The following is a 26434-nucleotide window of genomic DNA, read 5'->3' as shown; positions in this document are numbered from 1 at the left end:
TTTATATCTTCTTCCTTTAACCAATGTTCGTTTATACATAAAATCATTCTTTTGTTACTTTTTAATAGTATACCAAGTTTATCAGCTTTATTTTTCAGGGACCTGACATTTAAGTGTAGAAATAAGATAGAGTTTCTGTCACAGGAGGGGAGGAGTACAGTATTCTGGGGCAGTGGAGAACATTTAATTGTTTTTCCAGCTCTGGAATCTATGTTAGGTGGCGGTTGGTCTTCCATGGAATAATTCATAAAAAATCTTCATTTCTCTTTGGTAATTTTTTGGGTCTGCCTGAAACATGGTTGGAAGTTTGTTTAACTTCACTGTCAACAAGTTTTATAAGATCATGTTTTCCAAAATCATTTGGTACCACTTCATCATGAGATAAAGATGATACTTTACTTACTGTTACTGGTCTATTCTTTTCTGCTACCCCTGAAGATGATGGAGGAGGAGCTGGTTCTGTTTTTTCTGGTGGAGAAGTTGGTTTAGTTGCTGCTGGTGGAGGAGTTGTTTCTGCTATTACTGTTAAAGGAGTTGGTTCTGCTACTGCCAGTGTGGGAGATGGTGCTGCTGCTATAGGAACTGGTTCTACTGCTGGAGGAGTTGCTTCTGCTGTTGCTGATGGTATTTCTTCTGCGATTGCTGGTGAAGGAGTTTGTTCTGCTACTGCTGGTGATGATGTTGCTGCTGTAGGAGCTGGTTCTATTGCTGGAGGAGTTACTTCTGCTGTTACTGATGGTGGTTCTTCTGACACTGCTGTTGATTCTACTGCTGTTAGTATTGCTGCTTTAGGTACTTCTGCTGCATTTTCTGTTACTGTATCTGATTCTGCATTAGTCATTCCTGGAAATACTTTCTGTGTGGATGATACAGGTACCCCTGATGATGTTGGTAGGTGTTGTAGTCTCTTAACAATTTCCATTAGCTTTAATGTAACAAGTTGCTTTCCAAGGCCATTTAAGTGCAGTCCATGAGTAGTGTGGAATTTGCCTCCAATGATATCAATATTAACAATAAAAACATTTCCATATTGCTTGCATATAGTGGAAAAAAGGTCTTTGCCAGCACTAATTTCCTCGCTTACAGATGACAAGGGCATCAAGTTGTACCTTTGTGGTATATTTATGAGGATAACATTTGTATGACTTAGTTCAGATAAACACTTCTTTAATTCGCAGCAGGCTTTAGATGTATTATTTTGGTAAATGTCATTAGACCCATCAAAGAGGACTACAAAATCTTTTGAAGACAGCTGTTTTATTTCTTCCCTCATCTATTTCACATCTGAAATTTTATTTATGCATGAGACAATGCCACGGGTGTGGCTAACGCCTAAAACATAACGTTTTGGAACATGGTGGGGAGTTTTAGACCGATGTTTTGTTTCGCACTTGCTACAGGTAACACCACTGTTTATTTTAATAACAGCCAATAGCGCGTGGAGCCATCTGTTTACCGAAGTGCGCACAACGCTTTCACGTCATTAAATGATCTGATGTGTAGCCACGGATAAATGAGCAAAGGAGAAGGTCAAACCATCTAGGATAATTCCAGAAGATGTTCTATAGCTCATGGAAATAAGTGTGACGGCGCGCCATCTGTTTATCGAAGTGTGTACTACGCTTTCGTGCGAAAAAAACTACCGCCCGTGCAAACTAAGTTGACAAAGGCGCGCTGGCTGATGGGAGCGCCCATTAAGCCATTTCCGATGTAAGGTCGTTCCCATTAGCCAACGCGAAAAAAATGTAGTTTTCGCAGACAGTATGTAGTGACCATAACCGCCAGACGTCAGGACGCACAGATGTTGTTGAAGTCTGGGGACTGTGCTGGCCATGGAAGATGCTGCAGTTCAGTTGCATGCTCCTCATACCACGGCTGTACTATCCTGGCTGTGTGAGTGGGTGCATTATCGTCCTGAAATATGGCATCATTGTTGGAGAACAACATTTAAATTATGGGGTGCACCTGATCACCAAAAATGTTCACATAATCGTTGCCTGTAACACCGCCTTTGAGAGTAATTATGGGACCAGCAGAATACCATGATATGGTTACTCACACCATCACACTTCCACCTCCACACTTAACCGTTGGAATCAAGCAATCAGGACTGTAGGCTTCTTTCGGCGTTCTCTAGACGCAAACATGGCCCGATGTTGGAAATAACGAGAACGTTGACTCGTCGGACCATATGACGTTTTTTTTTTTTTGGTTGTGGTTTTAGGGCGCAAAACTTCTATGGTCATTAGCGCCCAGCCCGTGACTTAAGACAGTAAAAAACCGAAACTGAAAACCAGCAGCAATGGAAACAAATTCATAAAATTGGAGAAACTAAAAGTAGAAAGAATGCTTAAAAATCCAGTACAGACAGGGGGTGGTTGTCCCCAAAAAAAAACTTCAAATGACTGACGTCATTTCACTGTCACTAATAAACTGGAGAACGCGGTCGGCTGAGCGCGTGTCATCTGCTAAAATCGACGATAGATCAGGCGATAGCTGTAGACGGGAGCGTAACGGATTAAAATAGGGGCATTCAATTAAAAGGTGTCTGACCGTCCACGGCTGAGAGCAGTGGGGACAGAGTGGAGGAGGATCACCGCTTAAAAGATGTCTATGGCTAAAAAGACAGTGCCCTATCCGGAGTCGAGCTAAAATTACCTCCTCCCGACGACGCGTTCGGGAGGAAGAAGTCCAAGCGCAAGGAAGGGCTTTCACTTCCCGCAATTTATTACGGGGAAGTGTTGACCAATGCGCATGCCATAAATGAGCAACTTGGCGACATAAACCGCTCCGTAGATCGGTGAAGGGAAGCGACTGAATAGCTGGCCGAGGAAGAGAGACTGCAGCCTTGGCCGCCATATCGGCCGCCTCATTCCCACAGATACCAGCGTGGCCCGGGAGCCAGAGGAACGCCACCGAGACGCCCCCCAGGTGGAGCAAGCGCAGACAGTCCTGAATCCGGTGGACCAGAGGGTGCACAGGGTAAAGAGCTTGGAGACTGAGGAGAGAGCTGAGAGAATCTGAGCAGATAACATACTGTATCCGCTGATGGCGGCGGATGTAGTGGACAGCCTGGAGAACAGCGTAAAGCTCCGCAGTATAAACCGAACACTGGTCGGGAAGTCGAAAGCGATTTGGGGTGTCGCCAACAATATAGGCACTCCCTACACCTAATGATGTTTTCGAGCCGTCGGTGTAAATAAACGTGGCGTCCGTCATTTGTGCACATAGAGCAGCAAATGCCCGACGATAAACAAGTGTAGGGGTACCATCCTTGGGAAATTGACAAAGGTCACGGAGCAGGCAGATCCGGGGACGGAGCCAAGGCGGTGCTGTACCCCAAGTTGTCAAAAGGGTTTTCGGAAAGCGGCAGGAAAGAGAATCGAGCAATTGACGGAAGCGGACTCCCGGGGGTAGTAGGGAGGAGGAGCGGCCTGCATACCCTACATCAAAGGAGGCGTCGAAAAAAAGGTCATGGACTGGATTAGCAGGCATGGAAGACAGATGGCTAGCATAACGACTCAGGAGGACTGCTCGCCGATTGGACAGCGGAGGTTCAGCAGTCTCAGCATAAAGGCTTTCCACAGGGCTAGTGTAAAAAGCTCCAGACACTAAACGTAATCCACGGTGGTGGATAGAGTCGAGACGCTGAAGAATAGACGGCCGAGCAGAGGAGTAGACTATGCTTCCGTAATCCAATTTTGAGCGCACTAAGGCGCGATAGAGGCGGAGAAGGACCACTCGGTCCGCTCCCCAGGAGGTACCATTCAGGATACGGAGGGTGTTAAGCGATCGCAGACAGCGAGCCAAAAGATAGGAGACGTGGGAGGACCAGCACAGTTTTCTGTCAAACATAAGTCCCAAGAATTTAGCGACGTCTGAAAACGGAAGGTTGACAGGACCTAGATGTAAGGAGGGCGGAAGAAACTCCTTACGTCGCCAAAAATTGACACAAACGGTCTTACTGGGTGAGAAACGGAAGCCGGTTTCGATGCTCCACGAGTGGAGGCGATCGAGACATCCTTGAAGACGTCGTTCAAGAAGGCTGGTCCGTTGAGAGCTGTAGTAGATCGCAAAATCGTCCACAAAGAGGGAGCCCGAGACATCAGGAAGGAGACAATCCATAATTGGATTTATGGCGATGGCAAACAGTACAACACTCAGCACGGATCCCTGGGGTACCCCGTTTTCTTGGGAGAAAGTACGGGAGAGAGTAGTGTTCACCCGCACCCTAAAAGTGCGCTCTGCCATAAATTCGCGAAGAAAAAGGGGCAGCCGGCCTCGAAAGCCCCAAGAGAACAGTGTGCGGAGGATGCCTGTCCTCCAACAGGTATCGTATGCTCTCTCCAGATCGAAAAATATTGCTACCGTTTGGCGTTTCCGGAGAAAATTGTTCATGATATAAGTGGAGAGAGCAACAAGATGGTCAACTGCAGAACGATGCTTCCGGAATCCGCATTGGGCTGGTGTTAAAAGACTGCGGGATTCCAGCCACCAAGCTAAACGGTAATTCACCATACGCTCCAAAACCTTACAGACACTACTCGTGAGAGAAATGGGGCGATAGCTAGAGGGGAGATGTTTGTCCTTTCCAGGTTTCGGAACAGGAACGACAATAGCTTCCCGCCACCGTTTGGGAAAGGTACTGTCGGTCCAAATTCGATTATAAAGGCGAAGGAGGTAACGCAGACTAGGGGTTGATAAATGCAGCAACATTTGGACATGGATACCATCCGGTCCCGGGGCGGAGGAGCGAGAAGATGAGAGGGCATGTTGGAGTTCCCGCATGGAGAAAACAGTATTGTAGCTTTCGTGATTTTGAGAGGAGAAAGCAAGAGGTCGCACTTCCGCTGCACGTTTCTTCGGGAGAAACGCTGGCGGGTAATTTAAAGAGCTCGAAATCTCAGCAAAGTGCTGACCCAACGAGTTAGAAATTGCGACGGGGTCCACTAAGGTATCATGCGCGACAGTGAGCCCAGAGACCGGGGAGAAACTAGGCGCGCCTGAGAACCGTCGAAGCCGACTCCAAACTTCCGAGGAGGGAGTGAAGGTGTTAAATGAGCTAATAAAGAATTTCCAGCTTGCCTTCTTGCTATCGCGGATGACGCGACGGCATCGCGCACGGAGCTGCTTATAGCGGATACAGTTGGCCAAAGTAGGATGGTGACGGAAAATGCGAAGAGCACGTCGCCGCTCACGTATTGCATCACGGCATGCCTCGTTCCACCAAGGAACTGGGGGGCGCCGGGGCAATTCGGAGGTGCGTGGTAGTGAACGTTCCGCAGCTGTAAGGATAACGTCGGTAATATGTGTGACCTCATCGTCGACGCTGGGAAAGCGACGGTCATCGAATGTCGCGAGAGACGAAAAAAGTGTCCAATCGGCTTGGGCAAACTTCCAGCGTCGCGGGCGCATATATGGCAGTTGAGGCTGCAGTCTGAGGACACATGGAAAGTGGTCACTCGAGTGTGTATCATCAAGGGCGAACCATTCGAAGCGCCGAGCTAGCGGAACAGTACCGACCGCAAGGTCCAAATGAGATAAGGTTGTCGTGGAGGCAGACAAAAATGTGGGGACCCCAGTGTTGAGGCAAACTAGATCCGCTTGGTGGAAGACGTCTAGCAATATGGAGCCACGTGGACAAGGATGTGGAGATCCCCAAAGCGGGTGGTGGGCATTGAAGTCCCCAACCAGCAAATAGGGGGGTGGAAGCTGACCAAGAAGATGAAGGAGATCAGCTCGTGCCATTGGTGTGGACGATGGAATGTATACAGTACAAAGAGAGAACGTGTATCCGGAAAGGGAAAGACGGACAGCGACAGCTTGGAAGGAAGTGTTTAAGGGGATTAGGTGATAATGGAGAGTATCATGGAGAAGAATCATGAGTCCTCCATGGGCTGGAGAGCCTTCAACAGAGGGGAGATCATATCGGACGGACTGAAAATGAGGGAGAACAAAGCGGTCATGGGGACGCAGCTTCGTTTCCTGAAGACAGAAGATGACCGGCAAGTAGGATCTTAAGAGGATCGACAATTCATCCCGATTGGCTCGAATGCCGCGGATATTCCAGTGGATAATGGACATGGGGTGAACAGAAAATGGAGGACTGTGACCAAAGTTGCTGTCAAGTCAAAGACTGCTCGGAGCTAGCGACCAACAGCATGGAATGGCAGTCAGCCGAAGGCAGAAGATCCTGATCCATAGGTTGGTCAGGAGCAACTCCTGCCACCAGCGATTGGCCGGTTGACCGGCCACCAGCAGTGCGCCTCGGCGACACAGAAGACGGCCGAGGGCGATTTCCGCCAGGTGGTGCTGTAGATGGGACACGCCTTGGCGGAGAAGGAGAGGCACTGGGTTTCTTTGTAGCCTTCTTGGAAGAATGATGTTTAGATGGAGGAACCGATGGTTGGGAAGTTGCGGTACGTAATAACTCTTCACGAGTATGCTCTTTTTTCGAAGACTTGGCGTCCGACTTTTGGGCTCGAGATTTAGCAGAACCCGACGAAGGGTGAGCCATAGAGTGGGCAGGCGAAATTGGTGAGGTTGAACGAGCGATCTTTGCGCTGGCCGATCTGACGACCGTGGCACTAAAGGTGAGGTCGCAAGTCTGCGTGGCCGCCTCCTTTGTTGGCCGAGGAGAAGCAAGGACAGTGCTATATTTTCCTGTCTGAGGCACGGTGGGCTTGCGACTGGCGAATAATTTTCGAGCAGCAAAGGTCGACACCTTTTCCTTCACTCTTATTTCCTGGATGAGCTTTTCGTCCTTAAAAACGGGGCAATCTCGAGAGGAAGCAGCGTGGTCACCCATACAGTTGATGCAGCGAGGGGATGGAGGTGGACAAGCACCCTCATGGGCATCCTTGCCACACGTAACACATTTGGCTGGATTGGAACAGGACTGGCTGGTGTGATTGAACCGCTGACATCGATAGCAACGCGTAGGGTTTGGGACGTAAGGGCGAACGGAAATTATCTCATAGCCAGCTTTGATTTTCGATGGGAGTTGAACTGTGTCAAATGTCAAGAAGACAGTGCGGGTTTGAATGATGTTCGTGTCAACCCGTTTCATTACTCTATGAACTGCCGTTACGCCCTGGTCAGACAGATAGTGCTGAATTTCTTCGTCAGACAATCCATCGAGGGAGCGTGTATAAACGACTCCACGCGAGGAATTTAAGGTTCGGTGCGGTTCCACCCGGACAGGAAAGGTGTGGAGCAGAGAAGTACGCAGCAATTTTTGTGCCTGGAGGGCACTGTGTGTTTCTAACAACAGGGTGCCATTCCGTAATCTGGAACAAGACTTTACAGGACCTGCAATTGCGTCGACTCCTTTCTGAATAATGAAAGGGTTGACCGTGGAGAAGTCGTGACCTTCATCAGTCTGAGAAACAACAAGGAACTGTGGCAACGATGGAAGAATCGTCTGTGGCTGAGACTCAGTATACTTACGTTTGTGAGCAGACATAGTGGAAGGTGAGGAAACCATTGTGGAAGAATCCCCCATGATTACCGGCGTCTCCGATGGCGCGCTCCTCCCTTGTGGGGGCCCTCTCTGAGGGCACTCCCGCCTTAGGTGATTGTTCACACCTCAGGTCACACCTCCCGACAAACGGACGGAGGGACCAATCGGCATTTTCGGAAGGTATCAGCTCGGGTAATCACCCCTCCCTGGGCCTGGCCGTTACCAGGGGGTACGTACGTGTCCTACCTGTCTACCCGGGGCGGGGAATTACGCGTTACCCCGTCACCGGCTACGCACGAAGGGCGTGGGTCGGCCTTCAGACACGCACAGGGAGGAAGAAAGAGAAAGGGAAAGGAAAGAAGAGAGGTCTCAAACGCCGCAGCGGAGAATAGGGAAAGAGAAGAGGTAAGGAAAAAGGGAAGGACAAAGGAAGGAATAAGACATAAAAGCAAGAAAGGCGAAGAATGCAGTACATTTACGAGCGTCCGTCTCCGGACGTAGGCACAAACCATACTCCCAGATGGGGAGAAAGGGAAGGAAAGAGCCAGAGGTGAGGGGAGGAGGGGCGAAGATAGGGATGGGGAAGGATGCGGAATGGGAAGGTATGCAGCCCGGAAAGGAAGGAAGGCCACATTAGCTCGGGGTCCCGTGCTCGCTACGCACGTATCCACAAAAGAGTTGTGGACCCCCTGGGGGGGGACCATATGACGTGTTTCCAATGATCAATCGTCCAGGATATATGCTCCTGAAACCCTGTTTAACGCTACTTTGTGTTGGTTGTCGTCACTAATGGTTTCGGTATAGCAGCTCGCTCATGAATATTCACTTTATGGGGTCTCGAAGATGGCTATTGAGCTCTGCAGTCACTTTAGCCACCGCAGCTTTGTCTTGTTTCGACCCAATTCGTGTTAGCGTACGACAATCTCTGTCATTTAGTTTTGATTTGCGCTCACTATTACATTCACACGATGATGTCTTACCATGTTTTGTGAAGACTGTCATGACTGTTGAAACAGCTGCTCTTGAAACATTCAATAACCGGGTCCACACAATCTGCCCTCTTTGGAACTCTGTAACGTCTTTCAGTGCACGTCGACCTCGTAAGCAACCTGCACTGATACCTTGTCCGTACTGAACATGCACAGTTCAGCCGGACACGTACCGTAGCTGTGCTGTTGACCGTCAAACACAATGCCTATCCCTGTATGTCCGTTTCAGTAAGTGAGTATTTTTCTGTGGAAATGATAGTATTCGCTTACAATTCTTGCTCCCTGTGAGTTAACGGACTACCACTACAGTTAACATGGACTTGCTAAATGTGTCACAGACTCCAGTAGGTCATAGAATCCGATGATATTATTTAGGAAGGATAGATATTGCAGTGAACAAGTATTTTCTTACTGCTATGGAAACAAACGCCAGCCATCAGGAGGTTCCACCATATAGAGTATAAATCTGATGAACGAGTGTAAAGTTTGTATAATTGCTAACATTGTTTGCTCAAATGTGCTTAATTTCCTTCTGACACTCAGTTATCATGTTTATTGGTGTTATGGGGATTTCTGTATGTGGGCTTCCTTGACTTTTCCAATGGGGGCCTTCTATAAACAAAGTTACCTGTTGCTTCTGTTTATCCTAAAAAAGACTTATTTGCCGTACCCATTACCAAGTTAATACATTTCATGCTAATTAATGCCCCAAATTCAAGCTTTCATAGTTTTACTTTCCTGATCATATGGCGAAATAATGTAGATTATTGTGTACTTGTCTGAAAGAAGCCAAAGAATAAATGAAAATTGAAGATAATAGTGGGCAAGCAGATGGTGTAAACTTCTTATTTACTGTAACAGTTCATGGCTCCAAATGTGTTTTTTTTTCACCTCTCCCCCCCCCTCCCCACCCACCCTTGACACAACGTCTTCTTAACACAAACATAAATTCGACAGTTTGAATAACTGTAGTAGAAAAAATTAAATAAAATTGTTGTCTGTCACTCCTTTTTCACGTAACCGAGAGCAAAGGAAGCAATGTAGAATCTGAGCTATGACACAAAAGCACAGAATCCTTGACCTTTAGGTGTTTAAAAGAAATTCAGTTCCAGGTATGAAATTGTTAAGATGTCTATAAATGCGTATTCGAAGATTCGCGATATTTTTTAAGGTGTTCTATGTGTAGTGACACATTCAAAATGAAACTTCCTGGCAGATTAAAACTGTGTGCCCGACCGAGACTCGAACTCGGGACCTTTGCCTTTCGCGGGCAAGTGCTCTACCAACTGAGCTACCGAAGCACGACTCAGGACCGGTACTCACAGCTTTACTTCTGCCAGTACCTCGTCTCCTACCTTCCAAACTTTACAGAAGCTCTCCTAGTTCTGCAAGGTTCGCAGGAGAGCTTCTGTAAAGTTTGGAAGGTAGGAGACGAGGTACTGGCAGAAGTAAAGCTGTGAGTACCGGTCCTGAGTCGTGCTTCGGTAGCTCAGTTGGTAGAGCACTTGCCCGCGAAAGGCAAAGGTCCCGAGTTCGAGTCTCGGTCGGGCACACAGTTTTAATCTGCCAGGAAGTTTCATATCAGCGCACACTCCGCTGCAGAGTGAAAATCTCATTCTGGAAACATTCAAAATGATTTGAGCGCTACATGAACTGTAATGCACGGTTCCAATGCCACATGACTTGAGCGCAGGATACACTATGGGCGGAATTCTCATTCTGTGCCTCCTAATCAAGGAGGTTGTTCCAAATGCTCATTCCATAGACATTTATATTCTATGAATTCCACAACAGAAAACAAAAATATAAGAAGTGTTAGGCCCATATTACGATATACAGAGACTGACAGTAGCGCTCAAAGTGGCCTTCAATGAACTTCAAACTCGGGAAAACATGGCATGATAATTTGTGTTCTTGCAAAATACGAGTATTAGATTATAACATTTTTCATTTATACTTCACAGGTAGGTCTGGTAGCCTGATGGTAAAGCGTATTTATTTGTAAAATCCAATATTGCAGTTTGGACTGTGTGCCTGTTATCAAGTGGAAATTTTGTTCCTTGTTACGACCTTCATTGTGTATTGCGCTCTTTGAATTACATTGTAAATATGTTGCTCATATTGAGTTTAATTTTTGCTATCACCCTGCTATATGGTTGCGAAACCTGGACGTTATATCGCTGTGATCTGAAGAAACTAGAACGCTTCAACCAACAGAAGCTAAGATATATCATGAACCTGAAATGGGATGACTTCATATCCAACACGGCTGTTCTTGAGAAAGCAAAAATGTATAGCATGGAAGCTCTTATCATTGGGCATCAACTCAGATGGGTCGGACATGTCCAGCGGATGAAAAATGACAGACTTCCACGCCAAATGCTGTACAGCGAAGTGAGCACAGGTAAAAGGCCACGAGGTGCCCCTCTCAAACGTTATAAGGATCATTACAAGAAAAATCTGAAAAACTTGAACATCGATCCGAGTAACTGGTCCACAATAGCAGAAGACCGAAGTCGCTGGCGCTCAGTTACCTCAAATGCTATTCAAAACTTTGAGCTGGAACGTCGAAGAATGGAGAATGACAAACACCGGAGACGTAAACTCCCCCAGGCTCAGCCACGTCCTCCACCTTCCATCAGCTGTAATGTCTGTGGCCGCCTGTTCCACGCTAGGATTGGATTGCTAAGCCATCAACGACACTTCCACGCCTGAACCGTGACAAAGGAAATCTCAGGAGAGAAATGAAAACTCGGATACGAGTATCAGCCGACGACGACGATCATCTGTAACAATGACTGGGCTAGATGAGTCCATTTCATGTATTATATGAAACAAAAGCCGGTTTTGTCGCATGGTATCCTGTGGACTGCTGTCTGTTTTTTAACTACCTTCACATCCATGTTCGAACTGTTCCTTTTAAATACATTGGAAGTATTTTACACGTATACTACGTTATCGTTGTACTCTAGCATTTTAAGGACACCACCGAAAGTTTCATTGACTTATGCTAAAATGTACTGTTTGTAGTACCGTATCTGTAAATAATGTGTAAAACATTTGCAGAACTACTGTCGATTTTTAGTATGTGCAAGGAAAAAATGCTCTAGTCATTGAGACTACAAATCATTATTATCTACACCTACATTCATACAGTGCAAGCCACTGTGAAATGCATGGCACTCAGTGGTTGGAAACAACACCATTCAAAGCAGAATTACGACGAGATGTAATAAAGTAGAGTACCGATATCAGTATTGTGAAAATCAGCCAAAAAAATAAAATAAACAAATAAAGTGGAACAGAAACACTGTACTTAACATACATTTAAATCGTACAGTTTACACACAGATTCTTAAGCAGTAACAAATACATGTAAGTCCACAGAACACCGTGTGACGAAGCAAATTTCTGAAACAAAGCCAAATATAAGATCTTTTATCGCATCCAAGAGCAGATCGAGCGGAACTCAATCAGCATACGAGCGACATATTTACAGCACAATTCAAAGAGTGAAATACGCATGAGAAGTCGTAAGCAGAAGCACATTATGGTGAAATCAGCTTCTGTAAATTTCTGTTAACCACGAATTGTTAGCTGCAACAGGCAGAAGATGTGCTTTGTTGGCCTTGCACCTCTTCGTGATAAACTCACGTGGTAGTGTTCTTCGGCACACCAGTGCAAAAGTTGACACAAAAACAACTAAGTACAAAAACCCGTGCAGTTCGCATGTTCATTTATATGTAAAAGCTGACTTCGGAATTTTCCTTTGAGTAAGACCACACGTGCAAGATTCATGTGCCGATTTGAAATTCTATCCTCGCAGGTTGTACGGTTTGCGAAGCTTCTGCATAAACCGTTGCTGTTCACAATATACATAAATGACCTGGTGGATGACATCGGAAGTTCACTGAGGCTTTTTGCAGATGATGCTGTGGTGTATCGAGAGGTTGTAACAATGGAAAATTGTACTGAAATGCAGGAGGATCTGCAGCGAATTGACGCATGGTGCAGGGATTGGCAACTGAATCTCAATGTAGACAAGTGTAATGTGCTGCGGATACACAGAAAGATAGATCCTTTATCATTTAGCTACAAAATAGCAGGTCAGCAACTGGAAGCAGTTAATACCATAAATTATCTGGGAGTAGGCATTAGGAGTGATTTAAAATGGAATGATCATATAATGTTGATTGTCGGTAAAGCAGATGCCAGACTGAGATTCATTGGAAGAATCCTAAGGAAATGCAATCCGAAAACAAAGGAAGTAGGTTACAGTACGCTTGTTCGCCCACTGCTTGAATACTGCTCAGCAGTGTGGGATCCGTACCAGATAGGGTTGATACACGACATAGAGAAGATCCAACGGAGAGCAGCGCGCTTCGTTACAGAATCATTTAGTAATCGCGAAAGCGTTACGGAGATGATAGATAAACTCCAGTGGAAGACTCTGCAGGAGAGACGCTCAGTAGCTCGGTACGGGCTTTTGTTAAAGTTTCGAGAACATACCTTCACCGAAGAGTCAAGCAGTATATTGCTCCCTCCTACGTATATCTCGCGAACAGACCATGAGGATAAAATCAGAGAGATTAGAGCCCACACAGAGGCATACCGACAATCCTTCTTTCCACGAACAATACGAGACTGGAATAGAAGGGAGAACCGATAGAGGTACTGAAGGTACCCTCCGCCACACACCGTCAGGTGGCTTGCGGAGTATGGATGTAGATGTAGATGTAGATCTTTCCCTGACTGTATCACAACCCGTTTGTATGGTGACATACTGTGAAACTTGGAACATTCGCGAGTGCCGCGATAAACTCGTACTGTTGTCGTCAATCGTATGTTTAAACTTATTTACGCTCTTCTAAAATTTTTGAGAATAGTAGGTCTGCCCTCTTTCGAAACAAATCATTCACTAATTTCATAGTACAATTACAAGAGAAACAGGTTATTTTTGAGAATTTTCGGCGCTTACAAAACTATATTTTCGTAAGTTATTGGTACGAGTGTTTTGTATAACTTATTCCGCAGTAAATCGGCATTTGTGATTCACAGTTACTGCCATGGAACAGATACCCAATTTCGTTGTAAATCACCACAAATAACAGTACGTTTTTGAGAATTTTCTGGAGTTACTGTTGTCCTCTGCATAATCAGTTTGTAGTAAAACGGGTTTTCTGATTTAGTTACCCTAGCAGATTTAGCAGCTTACATATTGCATTACATATACACTGAAGAGCCACAGAAACTGGTACAGCTGCCTAATATTATGTAGGGCCCTCGCGTGCACGCAGAAGTGCCATAACATGACGTGGCACTGACTCGACTAATGTCTGATGTAGTGCTGGAGAGAATTGACACCATGAATCCTACATGGATATCCATAAATCCGTAAAAGTACGGAGGGTAGAGATGTATTCTGAACAGCATGTTGCAAGGCATCCCAGGTATGCTCAATAACGATCATGTCTGGGAAGTTTGGTAGCCAGCGGAAGTGTTTAAACTCAGAAGAGTGTTCCTGGAGCCACTGTGTAGCAATTCTGGACGTGTGGGGTGTCGCATTGTCCTGGTGGAATTGCCCAAGTCCGTCAGAATGCACAATGGACATGAATAGCTGCAGCTGATCAGATAGAATGGTTCGTACATGTCACGTGTCAGAGTCGTATCTAGACGTGTCAGGGGTCCCATAGCACTCCAACCGCACACTCCCCACACCATTACATTCGTCCGCCGCTCGTGGTCTCGCGGTAGCGTTCTCGCTTCCCGAGCACGGGGTCCCGGGTTCGATTCCCGGCGGGGTCAGGGATTTTCACTTGCCTCGAGATGACTGGGTGTTTGTGTTGTCCTCATCATTTCATCATCATCTAGGACAGTGGCGAAATTGGACTGAGCAACGATTGGGTAATTGTACGGGCGCTGATAACCACGCAGTTGAGCGCCCCACAAACCAAACATCATCATCATCATCATCCCACACCATTACAGAGCCTCTACCAGCTTGAACAGTCCCCTGCTGACATGAAGAGTCCATGGATTCATGAGGTGGTCTCTATACCCGTACACGTCCATCCGTCCATACAATATCAAACGAGACTCGTCCGACCAGGCAACATGATGCTGATCATCAACAGTCCAATGTCAGTGTTGATGGGCCCAGGCGAGGCGAAAAGCTTTGTGTCGTGCAGTCATCAAGAGTACAGGAGTGGGCATTCTGCTCCGAAAGCCCATCTCGATGATGTTTCCTTGAATGGTTCGCACGTTGATACTTGTGATGGCCCTACATTGAAATCTGCAGCAATTTGCGGAAGGGTTGCACTTATGTCACTTTCAAAGATTCTCTTCAGATGTTTTGCCTGGTTCCTGATATTCACGGTACACTCGTGAAGTGATTGTACGGGAAAATCCCCACTTCATCGCGACCTCGGAGATGTTGTGTCCCACTGCTCGAGCGCCGACTATAACACCACTTTCAAACTCACTTAAATCTCGATAACCTGCTATTGTAGCAGCATTAACCGATCTAACAACTGTGCCAGACACTTATTGTCTTATATACGTTTTGGCGACCGCAGCGCCGTATACTGCCTGTTTACATATCTCTGTTTTTGAATACGCATGCCTATATAAGTTTCTTTGGCGCTTCAATTTAGTTTTCCGTTAAAGAGGAGTATATAGAATCTCCATTTATCATAAATTAACTCTCTTTTCGAGTTTTCTAACAACTGTAATAAACTTTAAAGTTTTAGGTGACCAGTAGTTTTTACCACAGGTTTTACTGTTGCCTTAACTGAAATCTCATTTTGTGTCTTTGCTACAATTCTTATAGGAAATTAGTAAATATTTTAGCTCAACAGATTAAAACATAATCAGGAGGCTTAGTTTAAAGTTATTTGTTCACTGTCCTGTAAAACAATGCCCCAGCCAAAATACAGCCCCTGTGAATGCTGTTCTTGAACACAAGATAAACTGGTTGACGTTCATAAGCTGCTGGCCATCGACCTCACTACTATCAAATCATTGGCAGCTGCTGCGAAGCGGTATGTTAGAATAGCTCCCAAGGATCATGTATCTGTCGTGTTTGAACCAAAGGTATCTTAAGTGCTATCGTCTCTTGTGGATTTGTCGTAACTTATCCACTTCACTGTGAGTGGTGTTTCAATGATAGATTTAGGCAACCAACACGTGATGGATGGGGACGAGGGAGGACTCAGAGTATTATATCGATCCCCCTAACCAAAAAGTTGGAGGTGCTGTTTTTCACCAAAAATGAAACTGAGCCAGGGGGACTCACTTCGCCTGTTTTTGGGAAACCTGTTTTATCTGGTGTCAAGAATAGGTAAACGCAAAAGAGTAGGTATCTGTTAATTGTCAGCAGTTCAAATGTATGGTGAATGATTGCCCTTAGGGAAATACCAGCATGGGATACAAAAGGACATGAGGTACACACAGAGTGTGTGCCTGAGGGCCTCATTCAACATATTGAAGAGTCTATTCCAATAGCCATTGAGGGAACAGCGTGCAACCAACTGCAGATTGTGGTATACATTGGAACAAATGATATTTGTCATCTGGGCTCCAAGGCCATACTTGGCTCATTTTAGCGACTGGCAGAGAGGACTGGAAAGACCAGCCTTGTCCACGGAATTTCAACAAAACTCACAATTTGCAGCATTGTCTCCAGAACTGATAGTAGCCTCTTGGTTCTGACTCAAGTAGAAGGACTGAACCAGAGACTTTGAAGGTTCTGTGATAAGCTAGGCTGCTACTTCCTGGACTTACGTCATAGGGTTGAGAACTGTAGGTTCCCTCTAAATGAGTCAGGTGTGCAGTACACATCACAGGCTGCTACCTATGTAGCTGTGTATGGGATGCAAAAAAGGGTTTTTCAGATTAGGCGAATCTTCAACCAGTCCAGAAAACGATAGCTTTAGGAAACCCAAAAGTATCAGAGTAAGATCGAAAGAAATGCCTCCCACTGGTGAGAGTATTAAAATCATAGTGGTTAACTGCCAAAGCATTCGCAACAAGGTGCCTGCGTTCGAAGTGCTTCTGAAAAGCAGTGAAAATCACATAATACCAAGTAAAGAATGCTGGTTGAATCCTGAAATTGAGAGGAGCAAGATTTTGGGGAAAATTGAAATGTATGTGGAAAGGATAGACTAATAGGAAATTTAGGTGGTGTATTTGTCGCAGTACACAAGAAATTCAAATCCATCGAGATGGAAATTGAAACTACAGGTAAAATTGTTTGGGCGAGATTCACTATGAGGACTGGATATAAAATGATTGGTTGGATTGGGTTGTTTCGGGGAGAAGACCAGACAGCGAGGTCATCGGTCTCATCAGATTAGGGAAGGACGCGGAAGGAAGTTGGCCATGCCCTTTTAAAGGAACCATCCCGGCATTTGCCTAGAGCGATTTAGGGAAATCACGGAAAACCTAAATCAGGATGGCCGGACGCGTGGTTGAACCGTCGTCCTCCCGAATGCGAGTCCAGTGTTCTAGCCACTGCGCCACATTGCTCAGTCATAAAATGGTAATCAGATTGTTATCATAAACAAGATCCATCTCATGATGTAACCGAAAACTTTAGAGGAAACCTCAATTCACTTGTACATAAGTTCCCCAGTCATCCTGTAATCATCATGTAGAATTTAATCATCCAACAATAAATTGAGAAAATTATGGGGGGTGGGTGTGATAAGACATCCTGTGAAATACTACTAAATGCTATCTCTGAAAACTACCTAGGACAGACAGTTTGGATCATACTCATGATGGAAATATATTGGATCTAATGGTAAGAAATCGAAATGTCTAACTCTGTTTTAAGACGTTCCTTTACTAAGGAAAATCCAGGAGAGTTGCCCCAATTTAATCCTCAGATCATTGAAAAGATTACTGAAATCAGTATTAGTTTCAGTGGTCTAAAGAAACAGCTGAAATCGTTAAAACTGAACAAAGTTCCAGGGCCTGAAAGAATTCTATACTGAATTGGTGCCTGAATTAGACCCTCTTTTATCCATAATCTATTACACATCCTTCGAACAAAAATCCATGCCCAGTAGTTAGAAGAGAATGCAGGTTACATCTGTCTACAAGAAGGATAGTAGAAGTGATCGAGAAAAATACCGTGTTATAGGATCTTATACCATACTCTGAGCTCTAACATAATGAACCATCTTGAACATAACGATCTCCTACATGCCAACCAGCATGGGCTCCAGAAACATCGATCTTGTGAATCGAACTCGCACCTTTTTCACATAACATACTGAAAGCTTTGGATCAAGCCAGTCAGGTAGATACTGCATTTTTTGATTTCAATGAAGCATTTGACTCATTACCGCATCTACGCTTATTGTCAAAAGTTCTATCATATGTCGTGTCATGTGAAATTTGCGACTGGACTAAGGACTTTTTGTTTGGGAGGACGCAGCATGTTATCTTGGATGGAAAGTCATCGCCAGATGTAGAAGTAACTTTGGGTGTGCCCCAGGGAATTGAGTTTGGAACCTTGCTTTTCATGCTGTGTATTAATGACCTTGTGGACAACATTAATAGTAACCTCAGACCTTCTACAGATAATGCAGTTATCTGTAATGAAGTACTGTCTGAAGGAAGCTGCAGAAATATTGAGTCAGATCTTGATAAGATTGTAAAGTGATGCAAAGACTGGCAACTTACTTTTAATGTTCTAAACTGTAAAACTGTGCATTTCACAAAACGGAAAAAAGTAATATCCAATGACTACAATTTCAGTGAGTCACAGGTTGAATCAAACAAGTCATACAAATACCTGCATGTAACATTTTGCAGAGATATGAAGTGGAATGCTCACATAACCACTGTTACTTAATTTAATTGGTAGAATACAGGGGAAGAGCAATCAGCCTACAAAAAAGACTGGCTACAAATCACCTGTGTGAACCATTCTAGAATACTGCTCAAGTGTGTGGGACCCATACCAAATGAGACTAATGGGTGATATTGAACATAAACAAAGAAGGGCAGCACACATGGCCATTGGTTAGTTTAACCCTAGAGAGAGTGTTACCAAGATACTAAAGAAACTGAACAAGCTAGCTCTTGAAGATAGGTGTAGTCTACCCAAGAAAGTCTACTAACCAACTTTCAAGAATCAGCTTTAAATGACGACTCTAGGAATATATTGCAACACCCTATGTATCAGTCACATAGGGATCATGAGGATAAGATTAGAAAAATTACAGGACAAACAGAGGCATTCAAACAATCCTTCTCTACACACTCTATGTGGATGGATCATGTTACTAGAAGCGCCTATTTGCATTTCACCCACTTGGGTGTCACAGAGTATACAAGTAACAGGATCTTGTACATGAGCTTAAAGCATGTGCTGTTTCAGAGGGCAAGCTCAGAAGTGACATCAAAATAACGTGTATGTATCTAGCAGTATATCTGAAGTAAACTGAGCGTGACTGTATGTGAGTACTACCTCGGAAATCACAGAAAAAACGGCTAAATATTTCACTAAAAAAAATAGCAGTAATATGGTCCGACTGAGGACGATAAATTTCATTACGTATGTTCGCATTAGGCAGAGTTGGAGTAAATAAGGAGAAGATTATATTAAAAAGGAAAAGCACTATACATTTCCTTGAATGTAAACAAATGGAATGTATATCTATTATGCTGATTAAAATTAAAAATATGCAGAAGATCTGATCATTCTCGTTGCTATCTGAAATTTCATGCCTGATGTATCACTGCCATGTTAGAGATTTTTTATGATAAATAAGAATAGCTTACCCAGGATTATGTTATCTGTCCTCTAAAAACCAATATAACTGATTTTATTAAGTAATCATGTGACAAGTCACATTTATATTTCACATTTCATTAGCCGGTCTTGGTGGCCAAGCGGTTCTAGGCGCTACAGTCTGGAACCGCGCGACCGCTACGGTCGCAGGTTCGAATCCTGCCTTGGGCATGAATGTATGTGATTCCTTAGATTAGTTAGGTTTAAGTAGTTCTAAGTTCTAGGGGATCGATGACCTTAGAAGTTAAGTCCCATAGTACTCAGAGCCATTTGAACCATTTTTGAACATTTCATTAATCATTTTTATTGACATTATCTCCCTTATATGTACTTTAATAAAATCCTTGAAGTGCTTCACATAAGTCGCTACAAACACCATAAACTGCCTCAAGTACAGCAGGTACTGAAATTCAACACAGTCACTAATGTAAATGTCTTCCACTGTTAATAAACAGAGTGTTAATGCTAGTCTTTCTTCATGTTACGTTGGTTGTCAGTAATTCGTGTTCTGCTTTTAAATTTCCTCCTTAGTTGTAATGAGAATCTAGCAAAAAGTGACAATTCATATTTGTTCAGTGCTAAGCTCGAACTGCAATTCTGGGTTACGTGCACTACCTCAACATATTTCACGTTTATATATATACATTTCACAGTACTTTAGCACAACAAACCATATAAAAAAAATGAAGCGTTTTCGAGAGATCTTTATTGCAATGCACTGTATAAAAACTGCATATTTTAGTAACAAACAATTGCACATATGGAAACCACCAAATAAGGCATGTTAGCTTTGCACAAGGTCGAATACAAATGTGATTGTCAGTCCCAGAATCCGTTGCAAAATGCAATGATGAAAAGAAAATTAGCATGCATTAGGACATGAACCTACTTCCTTCAGATTTTTAAACATCACAAAACTTTGTTTGATTTTGTATGTACATACAATTAGCAAAAATTATTAAGAAATCTTACATTATTTTTCGTTTCAGTTTTGCCTTTTAACTTTTCTCTTTTACATTTTCATTGAATATCTTTTCGGTGTTTAGAGTTCACTTTGTTTTTGGTTTTACAATAATTTTCCTTGCATTCTGTTTTTGGAATGCTTTCAGTCTTTTTGTGAAGTTTTCGAGTTAGGCTTGTTGGCTTCTTACCTCATTGTGTATGTGGTTTTTGTTTCACAGTTAAGGACACCAAACAAATAATTTTGTGGTACTAAGATGTAAATTTTTATAGAATACGCATGTATGAGAGTAGGTTGACAGTCTGCATAGTTGCTAGTTTTCAGTGGGATCTTCAGCATATTTTTATTTTTGGAGGACTTCACTTCATAGTTTGGAGGACCATATTTTATGTGGAAAAGGCGTCCCAAACATTTATTGTGGGGCAATGCAAATAAAAAACACTTTATGGTTATAACATGGCTTACAATTTTAACAATATTAAGAATATGATAGAGAGATTATGACACATAATGGTACCTAAATAAAGATAATATGGCAAAACACATTGAGGGATAGTTTCAATCAATCACCTCATGATTAGAGTGATTTGGTGTGAGATTTCAGAGAATAATTTATCTTTTTGTATGGGTGCATTTGAGCATAGTTATATTTCTAACACAGATTTAAGTATGTGACAATTAATAAAGCACTAAATTTTTTGGCTAAAATATGACAGAGCATATCACACTTTTCTGGAAGATAGGGAATATCAATAATTTCCTTTCGATTTCTCCTTTCTCTGCTATTTACTATTCACTGGCGCTGACGTTGACATTGGATGGCACTAACACAAAGCAAGTCACTCGGCACTGAAATACTACACTTTTTACATTTTTCAGGCGAGGGATCTCTGCAGTCAGGTCGTGGCCATGGCCCGGAGCGGCGTCAGCACTACGGGCTGCAGCCTTCCCTGAGCTGGGCTCCCATCTGTGAGGAGCGGAGGTGGCGGCGTTGTTGTGTTATTTGTGGCTTCTTGAAGGCCGCCGCCAGGGCTATTTGTAGAAATGTCAAGAATTCTGATCTGTATCTTTTGCAAACCATGGCTTTTTTATTCTCCTCCCATAAGTACGATAAGTATGACATGTAAACTATGTTGTATTTGTGCTTTAATTCGGTTATTGAATACACAATCTGGCCTAAAAATCCATAGAGTGCTTAGCCTGTTTTGTTTCGGGAAAGGGTTGGTGTATGGTGTGGTCAGTATCTCTAAGTTTACATTTGTCAGAGTGGTTCTGTTGATGAGCATTATCATTTCTTTGCATGCTAGCCATATTCTTGCTTTCTTTGCGCACTGTATGCACTAAATTGTCACTGGAGTCCTAATTATGGAGTTGGCCAGTTCAGTTGCTCTCAGATTGCTTAGTGCAAGTTTTACATTTGTGGCCATGATGTCGTTTATTACCTTACACCAGGCTTTAACTTTGGTATTTTAAGGCAACTCTGTCCAAGTTTTGCCACATTTGTTGCCATATAAGTTTTTTTTTTATTTCAGTTTTGTTGCATAACACTCCTCCTCTCCGTCCTGTGTATAGCTTTTTTGTTGTCCTTATATGTGGGCCACCAGCTGTTTCTAGCATCTATCCTTTTGCAAGAAATATTCCCTTACATCTTTTAGTTGAAATGGATCTTTGGTAGGTTTAAGGCACTTTTTTTTACTCTTGCCGGTATATGTTTAACAAGGGAGGTGTGAAGCAGTTTGTTTTCTGTGGTGACACCCAAGAATCGCAGCACATTTTCATTCTAGGTCGATAAAGCTTTTCTTCCTTCGTGTCTATCCAGTATGCACGTGGTGCACTGCACTTTAAAAGATTTCGTGACGCCATAAAAGATAGTGCATTGCCCCTTCTATAGCTGTTTCTGTCGCTTTTGGTGGACTTGACGCTTGCGCCAGAAACAACACTTTTTATAGTAGCGTCATTTCATCTCAAATCATACTGATCAAAAATGAATGTGTCACATCACTATTTAAAAGTTGAATGTTGAAGTTCCACATGATACCTCTCCAAAACTACAATATTTTGACTTTTTGATGATTTGTTAAAACGCTACAAACCAATCTAAATGAGAGCATTTGTGAAAGTATCGTAGCAAAAGGGAAAATTGAGAAATGTAATAAGGAAACCGAAAGAGTTAGAGATCTGTATTTATTTTCAATAAATACTTTGTTCCCAATACTATGAGACATGATTAATACATGCACACTTCTGAGCTTTTTCTCAATTTTTTTTTTTTGAAAAATAAACTATGAAAATTTGTAACTTTTTGCGAATTTCAGAATTATGTTTTGAAAATATGAAGAGTCACAGGATGATAAAATGATAAAGTGGAAGGACTACTAACTGTTAGTTATGACTTTAATACATGAAATTCTCAAACTGTCAAAATATTTGTACATAAAGATGAAAGAACATGAAATTTTTTGGTTATTTAGAAATTATATTCTCCAAAACCCCCATCTTAAATGTTCTATAAATTTCATGGTACATTAGTTGGTCATTGTACTTGGGGAATGTACAATCACAGTGGGCAGTACTTGTCTGTACAAAGTGTGAGAAACTTTTTAGGTAGACATATCTCCACTCACAAGGCCAAAAAATCATGGACACTTAAATATTTAAATTGATCGCTGATTTTAAGTATATGTCATGAAAAACTGGTATTTCTGAATAAAAATAATTACATTACAACATTATAAGTGAGTGGAAAAACAATTCATATTTTCAAAATGAAATTTTCACTCTGCATCAGAGTGTGTGCTGATTTGAAACTTCCCGGCAGATTAAAACCATGTGCTGGACCGACACTCGAAGTTTGGACCTTTGCCTTTCATGGGCAAGTGCTCTATCATTCATATTTTGTTTGAAGCCATTTTATAACAAAAATGTGATGTAGGATATTTATACCCATTTTTCTTTTTATGATATTATTCACACATTATTATTGTCTTCTGTCATGATTTTACTCCTTTTTGTGTTTCTGTGAACTAAAGGTGCCTACAATGTAACAATCAACACAGCACTGTTGAAAAGAGTTCATTTCTTTTTTTTAGTCTACTTGAACCTGTATAGCTAAGTTGAATTTGCACACAGACAAGGATGATCCAACAAGAGCATTACTTGGGAAATGGGAACTGTGTACTGATATTTTGATGATGGCCATTTGAAAGCATTTGCAGGACCATGAGGTGTCATAATGGCGACATTTAATCTTGCAGCTCATGAGAGACACTTATAATCTGTCACACCCACCACTGATTTTCATACACACAAGTAATGAAGTGGCACACTACGAAGTCTTCTAATGTATACTGTGGTCTCTGCATTTCACACGCAGTAACAGGCTACATTTTGTGGAGAACCGTTCTTACAATGAATGTGCCACTCTGGGATGCAACCCAGTAGTGATTTGACTGAATTCCTACCACAGGCTTCATAGCAGATCACTCTTCTTTCCTTTTTAAACCGAATTCCCTTAATGTACTTTCATTTAGAATTAAGAGTTATATGTTTGTTACTAATGTTAATATGGTGTGTACAAATCCAGTAGCATCTCTTATTGCATCAACAGCTTCATGCTGGAGATGAAATCTTACTGAAAGATGTTTACAGAAACCTCCTACCCCATCACATGCAATTTTTGTGACCTTTCGCTGAAAATTTCTATTTTTCGCCTTATTTCCTGTACTGCAATGTTGACCAAGCTCATAAAGCTGAAAGCAGTTTTTAAAATAAGGTGCTGCGCCATCAGTCACATACACATGTTCAGGAAATGCATGGCCTCTGTCATCAATTATCATGCTGACAGCGTAGCATGCATGTGCACTATTATAAATGAGATCACCACTGACAATAGCAAAATAGTGTGGTGATCCAAGGAAGTGAGCAACACATGTGAACATTGATACCTGTGATGTGTGCCAGTGGTAACTTTGAATTTCGTTCTGCAAAGCAACTGACCAATTCGCAGCAAAGTAAAAATGAAGAACTAATGTGTCAGTATTCTGGGATATGGCTGATTTTACTTCTGCTCCAGGTATTGTGGTGAGCTATTCCTTTCGTGACCCAATGCCTAACCTCTGTAACAAATTTCTCTGGCTCTACTGTCTTCTTCACCAACTTTCCTCCCTCCCACAATGCACAGGTTACGTCGTTGTCAGTATCCTGAAGGTGTAATGCGTCAATAGTCATCACTTTGGCACCAGGACACATTGCATACTCCTGGAACCAACATTTATCTTGTGTCTCTTGACATATATACAAAATCATCAGGTTCATGTCTGTGTACTTCGTTCCTGTGACACTGCTTATGCTCTGGTAAGTCGAGGAGGTGGATGGAGCAGCCCAACCAGATGGTCACCCACAATGCCTGCCCAAACGTTGAGCGAAAATCGTTCCTGGTGTCCCTGGATGTACGTGACGTGAGGATTTCCCACTACCGAGTAATGAAAGTTTCGAGTGTTGTAAAGGCTATCCCGATGGAAAGTGCACTCTCGTTGGTAAACAACACAATGGCGGGGAAGACGGGATCTCGTGCAACACGTCGCAGGAACCGCCGGCAGCACCGTAACCTGTGTTCACAGTCCGCCACAGGATTCAGGTCTTGACAGGATGGAAACTGAATGGATGCTGGCCGTCATCCCTCAAAGCCTCCCAAACTAACCGATGAGTGACCCACCATGTCATGTGCAACGGCTCGAGTACTTGTCGTAGGTGCTTCCTCAAAGCGCTCGAGGACAGTCTCTTCAAATGCAGCATCCCATTGTATTCGAAGTCTTTCAGCATCACCATGATTTCCTGCTAACGAGCCTGTTTCGCCAAGTCGCCGGTAAATTGCTGCGAAAATTTGTGGGTGTGGGTGGCGTTTTGCTGGGTACCATTCCTCAAACATCTGTCGAGCTTCATGTGCATTACCGTCGGCTAGTCCATAAACAAAAACCATATCTCGTTCTTCAAACGAATACTGTGCTGCCATGCTTACTGTATAGCTAAATCGCAGGTGACGTGTGCGTGCTCCCAAGCGAAGCTTACATGTGAATGCCTCTGACGTAGGTGGAGACAAACAGCAAGACCTATTCGACACGTGTGCATTAATCAGGTTGGGCAGTGACGGGGCGAGAGACGTTTGTATGTGCGAGTCGACAACCAAAGCGCTGCCCGTCAACCGACGAACGGCACCAGGGCAATTCCTTTATGTAAACATTTTACTTGGCAGTGTTCTAAATGCATATTTTTTTCTTATAGTAATTCATGCAAGAAGCTTCGGTGCTTATTTAAGGTGTTATTCTGATAGCTTTATATACAATAAGACCGCATAGTGTCTAGTGGACGAAGGTTTTGATAAAGTTAATTGTATATACACTGTCCAGGGATGTTGCATGTTTGAGGTTTTCTCTACTTTGACAGCTCATGTGTGACTGAAGTACGTTTCCGATTTTTCTTGCTATGCCGTGTGAACATATTTCCTATGTGATATAGGGTGTGCCATATGGCTGAATTTGAAATAGTGTAGCACCGATATCGTACTGAGTATTCAGAAGACCAGGTCGGTCTAGTTGCTACTCACTCGACTTTATCTGATGTAATGAGACACAAATTAAACGCTTTTGTAAAGGACGAGGACAGACTAATAAATGTAAAGGAAAACTACTGCTGTTTCTAAGTAGAACATGCAGAATAAGCAAATTTGTTTCTTTTCAACATCTGAAGGGACAGAAATCAGAACTGCTATTGTGTCATGTAAAAAATTATGACGAGCTACGAACTGAAAGTGCTATATCGGAACTAGAGTGAAAACTATTGGAAACCATTTTGCGAGTGTGTGTGCCTACTGTGACGTGTTCTTGAAAGTAGCTGTCTGAACCTAGATAGGGTCGAGCGTTCAAACATTTCGCTTACCTGAACAATATCCAGTGAGCAATTGATTGAGAACTATGATGCGAGATGCTGGACTCTTTGTAGCGGCATCATTTTGCATTTCTCATTCGAGGACACGTTATACCATCAGTAACTGCTCACACACTACGTTTACAAGCGACACGTCTTCCGAAACACGAAAATCGATTTTCAGAAACCGTTCTTCACTGTCGTGTTTAGATGTTAACGTCTGAAGCGAATTTGCTGGCCCAGTTAAATATGGTGAGTGGAAAACAGCTGATATGGTTTCTGATTTAGTCAGCACA

The 26434-nt window shown here is 43.1% G+C and overlaps 1 protein-coding gene across 1 annotated transcript; it reads right to left on the bottom strand.

Moving 5' to 3' along the window:
* Positions 1-244: 244 nt before the first annotated feature.
* Positions 245-26229, bottom strand: LOC126158763 (fibrous sheath CABYR-binding protein-like). The gene is made up of 2 exons (XM_049916467.1): positions 26151-26229; positions 245-771 (listed from the first exon to the last, which is right to left on the bottom strand). Exons 1-2 carry the CDS (start codon positions 26227-26229, stop codon positions 245-247), a joined length of 606 nt encoding a protein of 201 aa, XP_049772424.1.
* Between the last annotated feature and the right edge of the window lie 205 nt (positions 26230-26434).

The sequence above is a fragment of the Schistocerca cancellata genome, chromosome 2 (assembly GCF_023864275.1).
Source record: "Schistocerca cancellata isolate TAMUIC-IGC-003103 chromosome 2, iqSchCanc2.1, whole genome shotgun sequence".
Classification (NCBI taxonomy): Eukaryota; Metazoa; Arthropoda; class Insecta; order Orthoptera; family Acrididae; genus Schistocerca; species Schistocerca cancellata.
This window is presented reverse-complemented; position numbering and strand designations above follow the sequence as displayed.

What these genes read in the sequence shown, in the direction of transcription:
- LOC126158763 (XM_049916467.1), bottom strand. Translation starts at nt 26,229, where the DNA reads ATGCAAAATGATGCCGCTACAAAGAGTCCAGCATCTCGCATCATAGTT. An exon ending in GCTCACTGGATATTGTTCAG is followed by an intron (nt 772 to 26,150) that starts GTAAGCGAAATG and finishes CAATACTAACAG; the next exon opens with CAGTAGAATCAACAGCAGTG.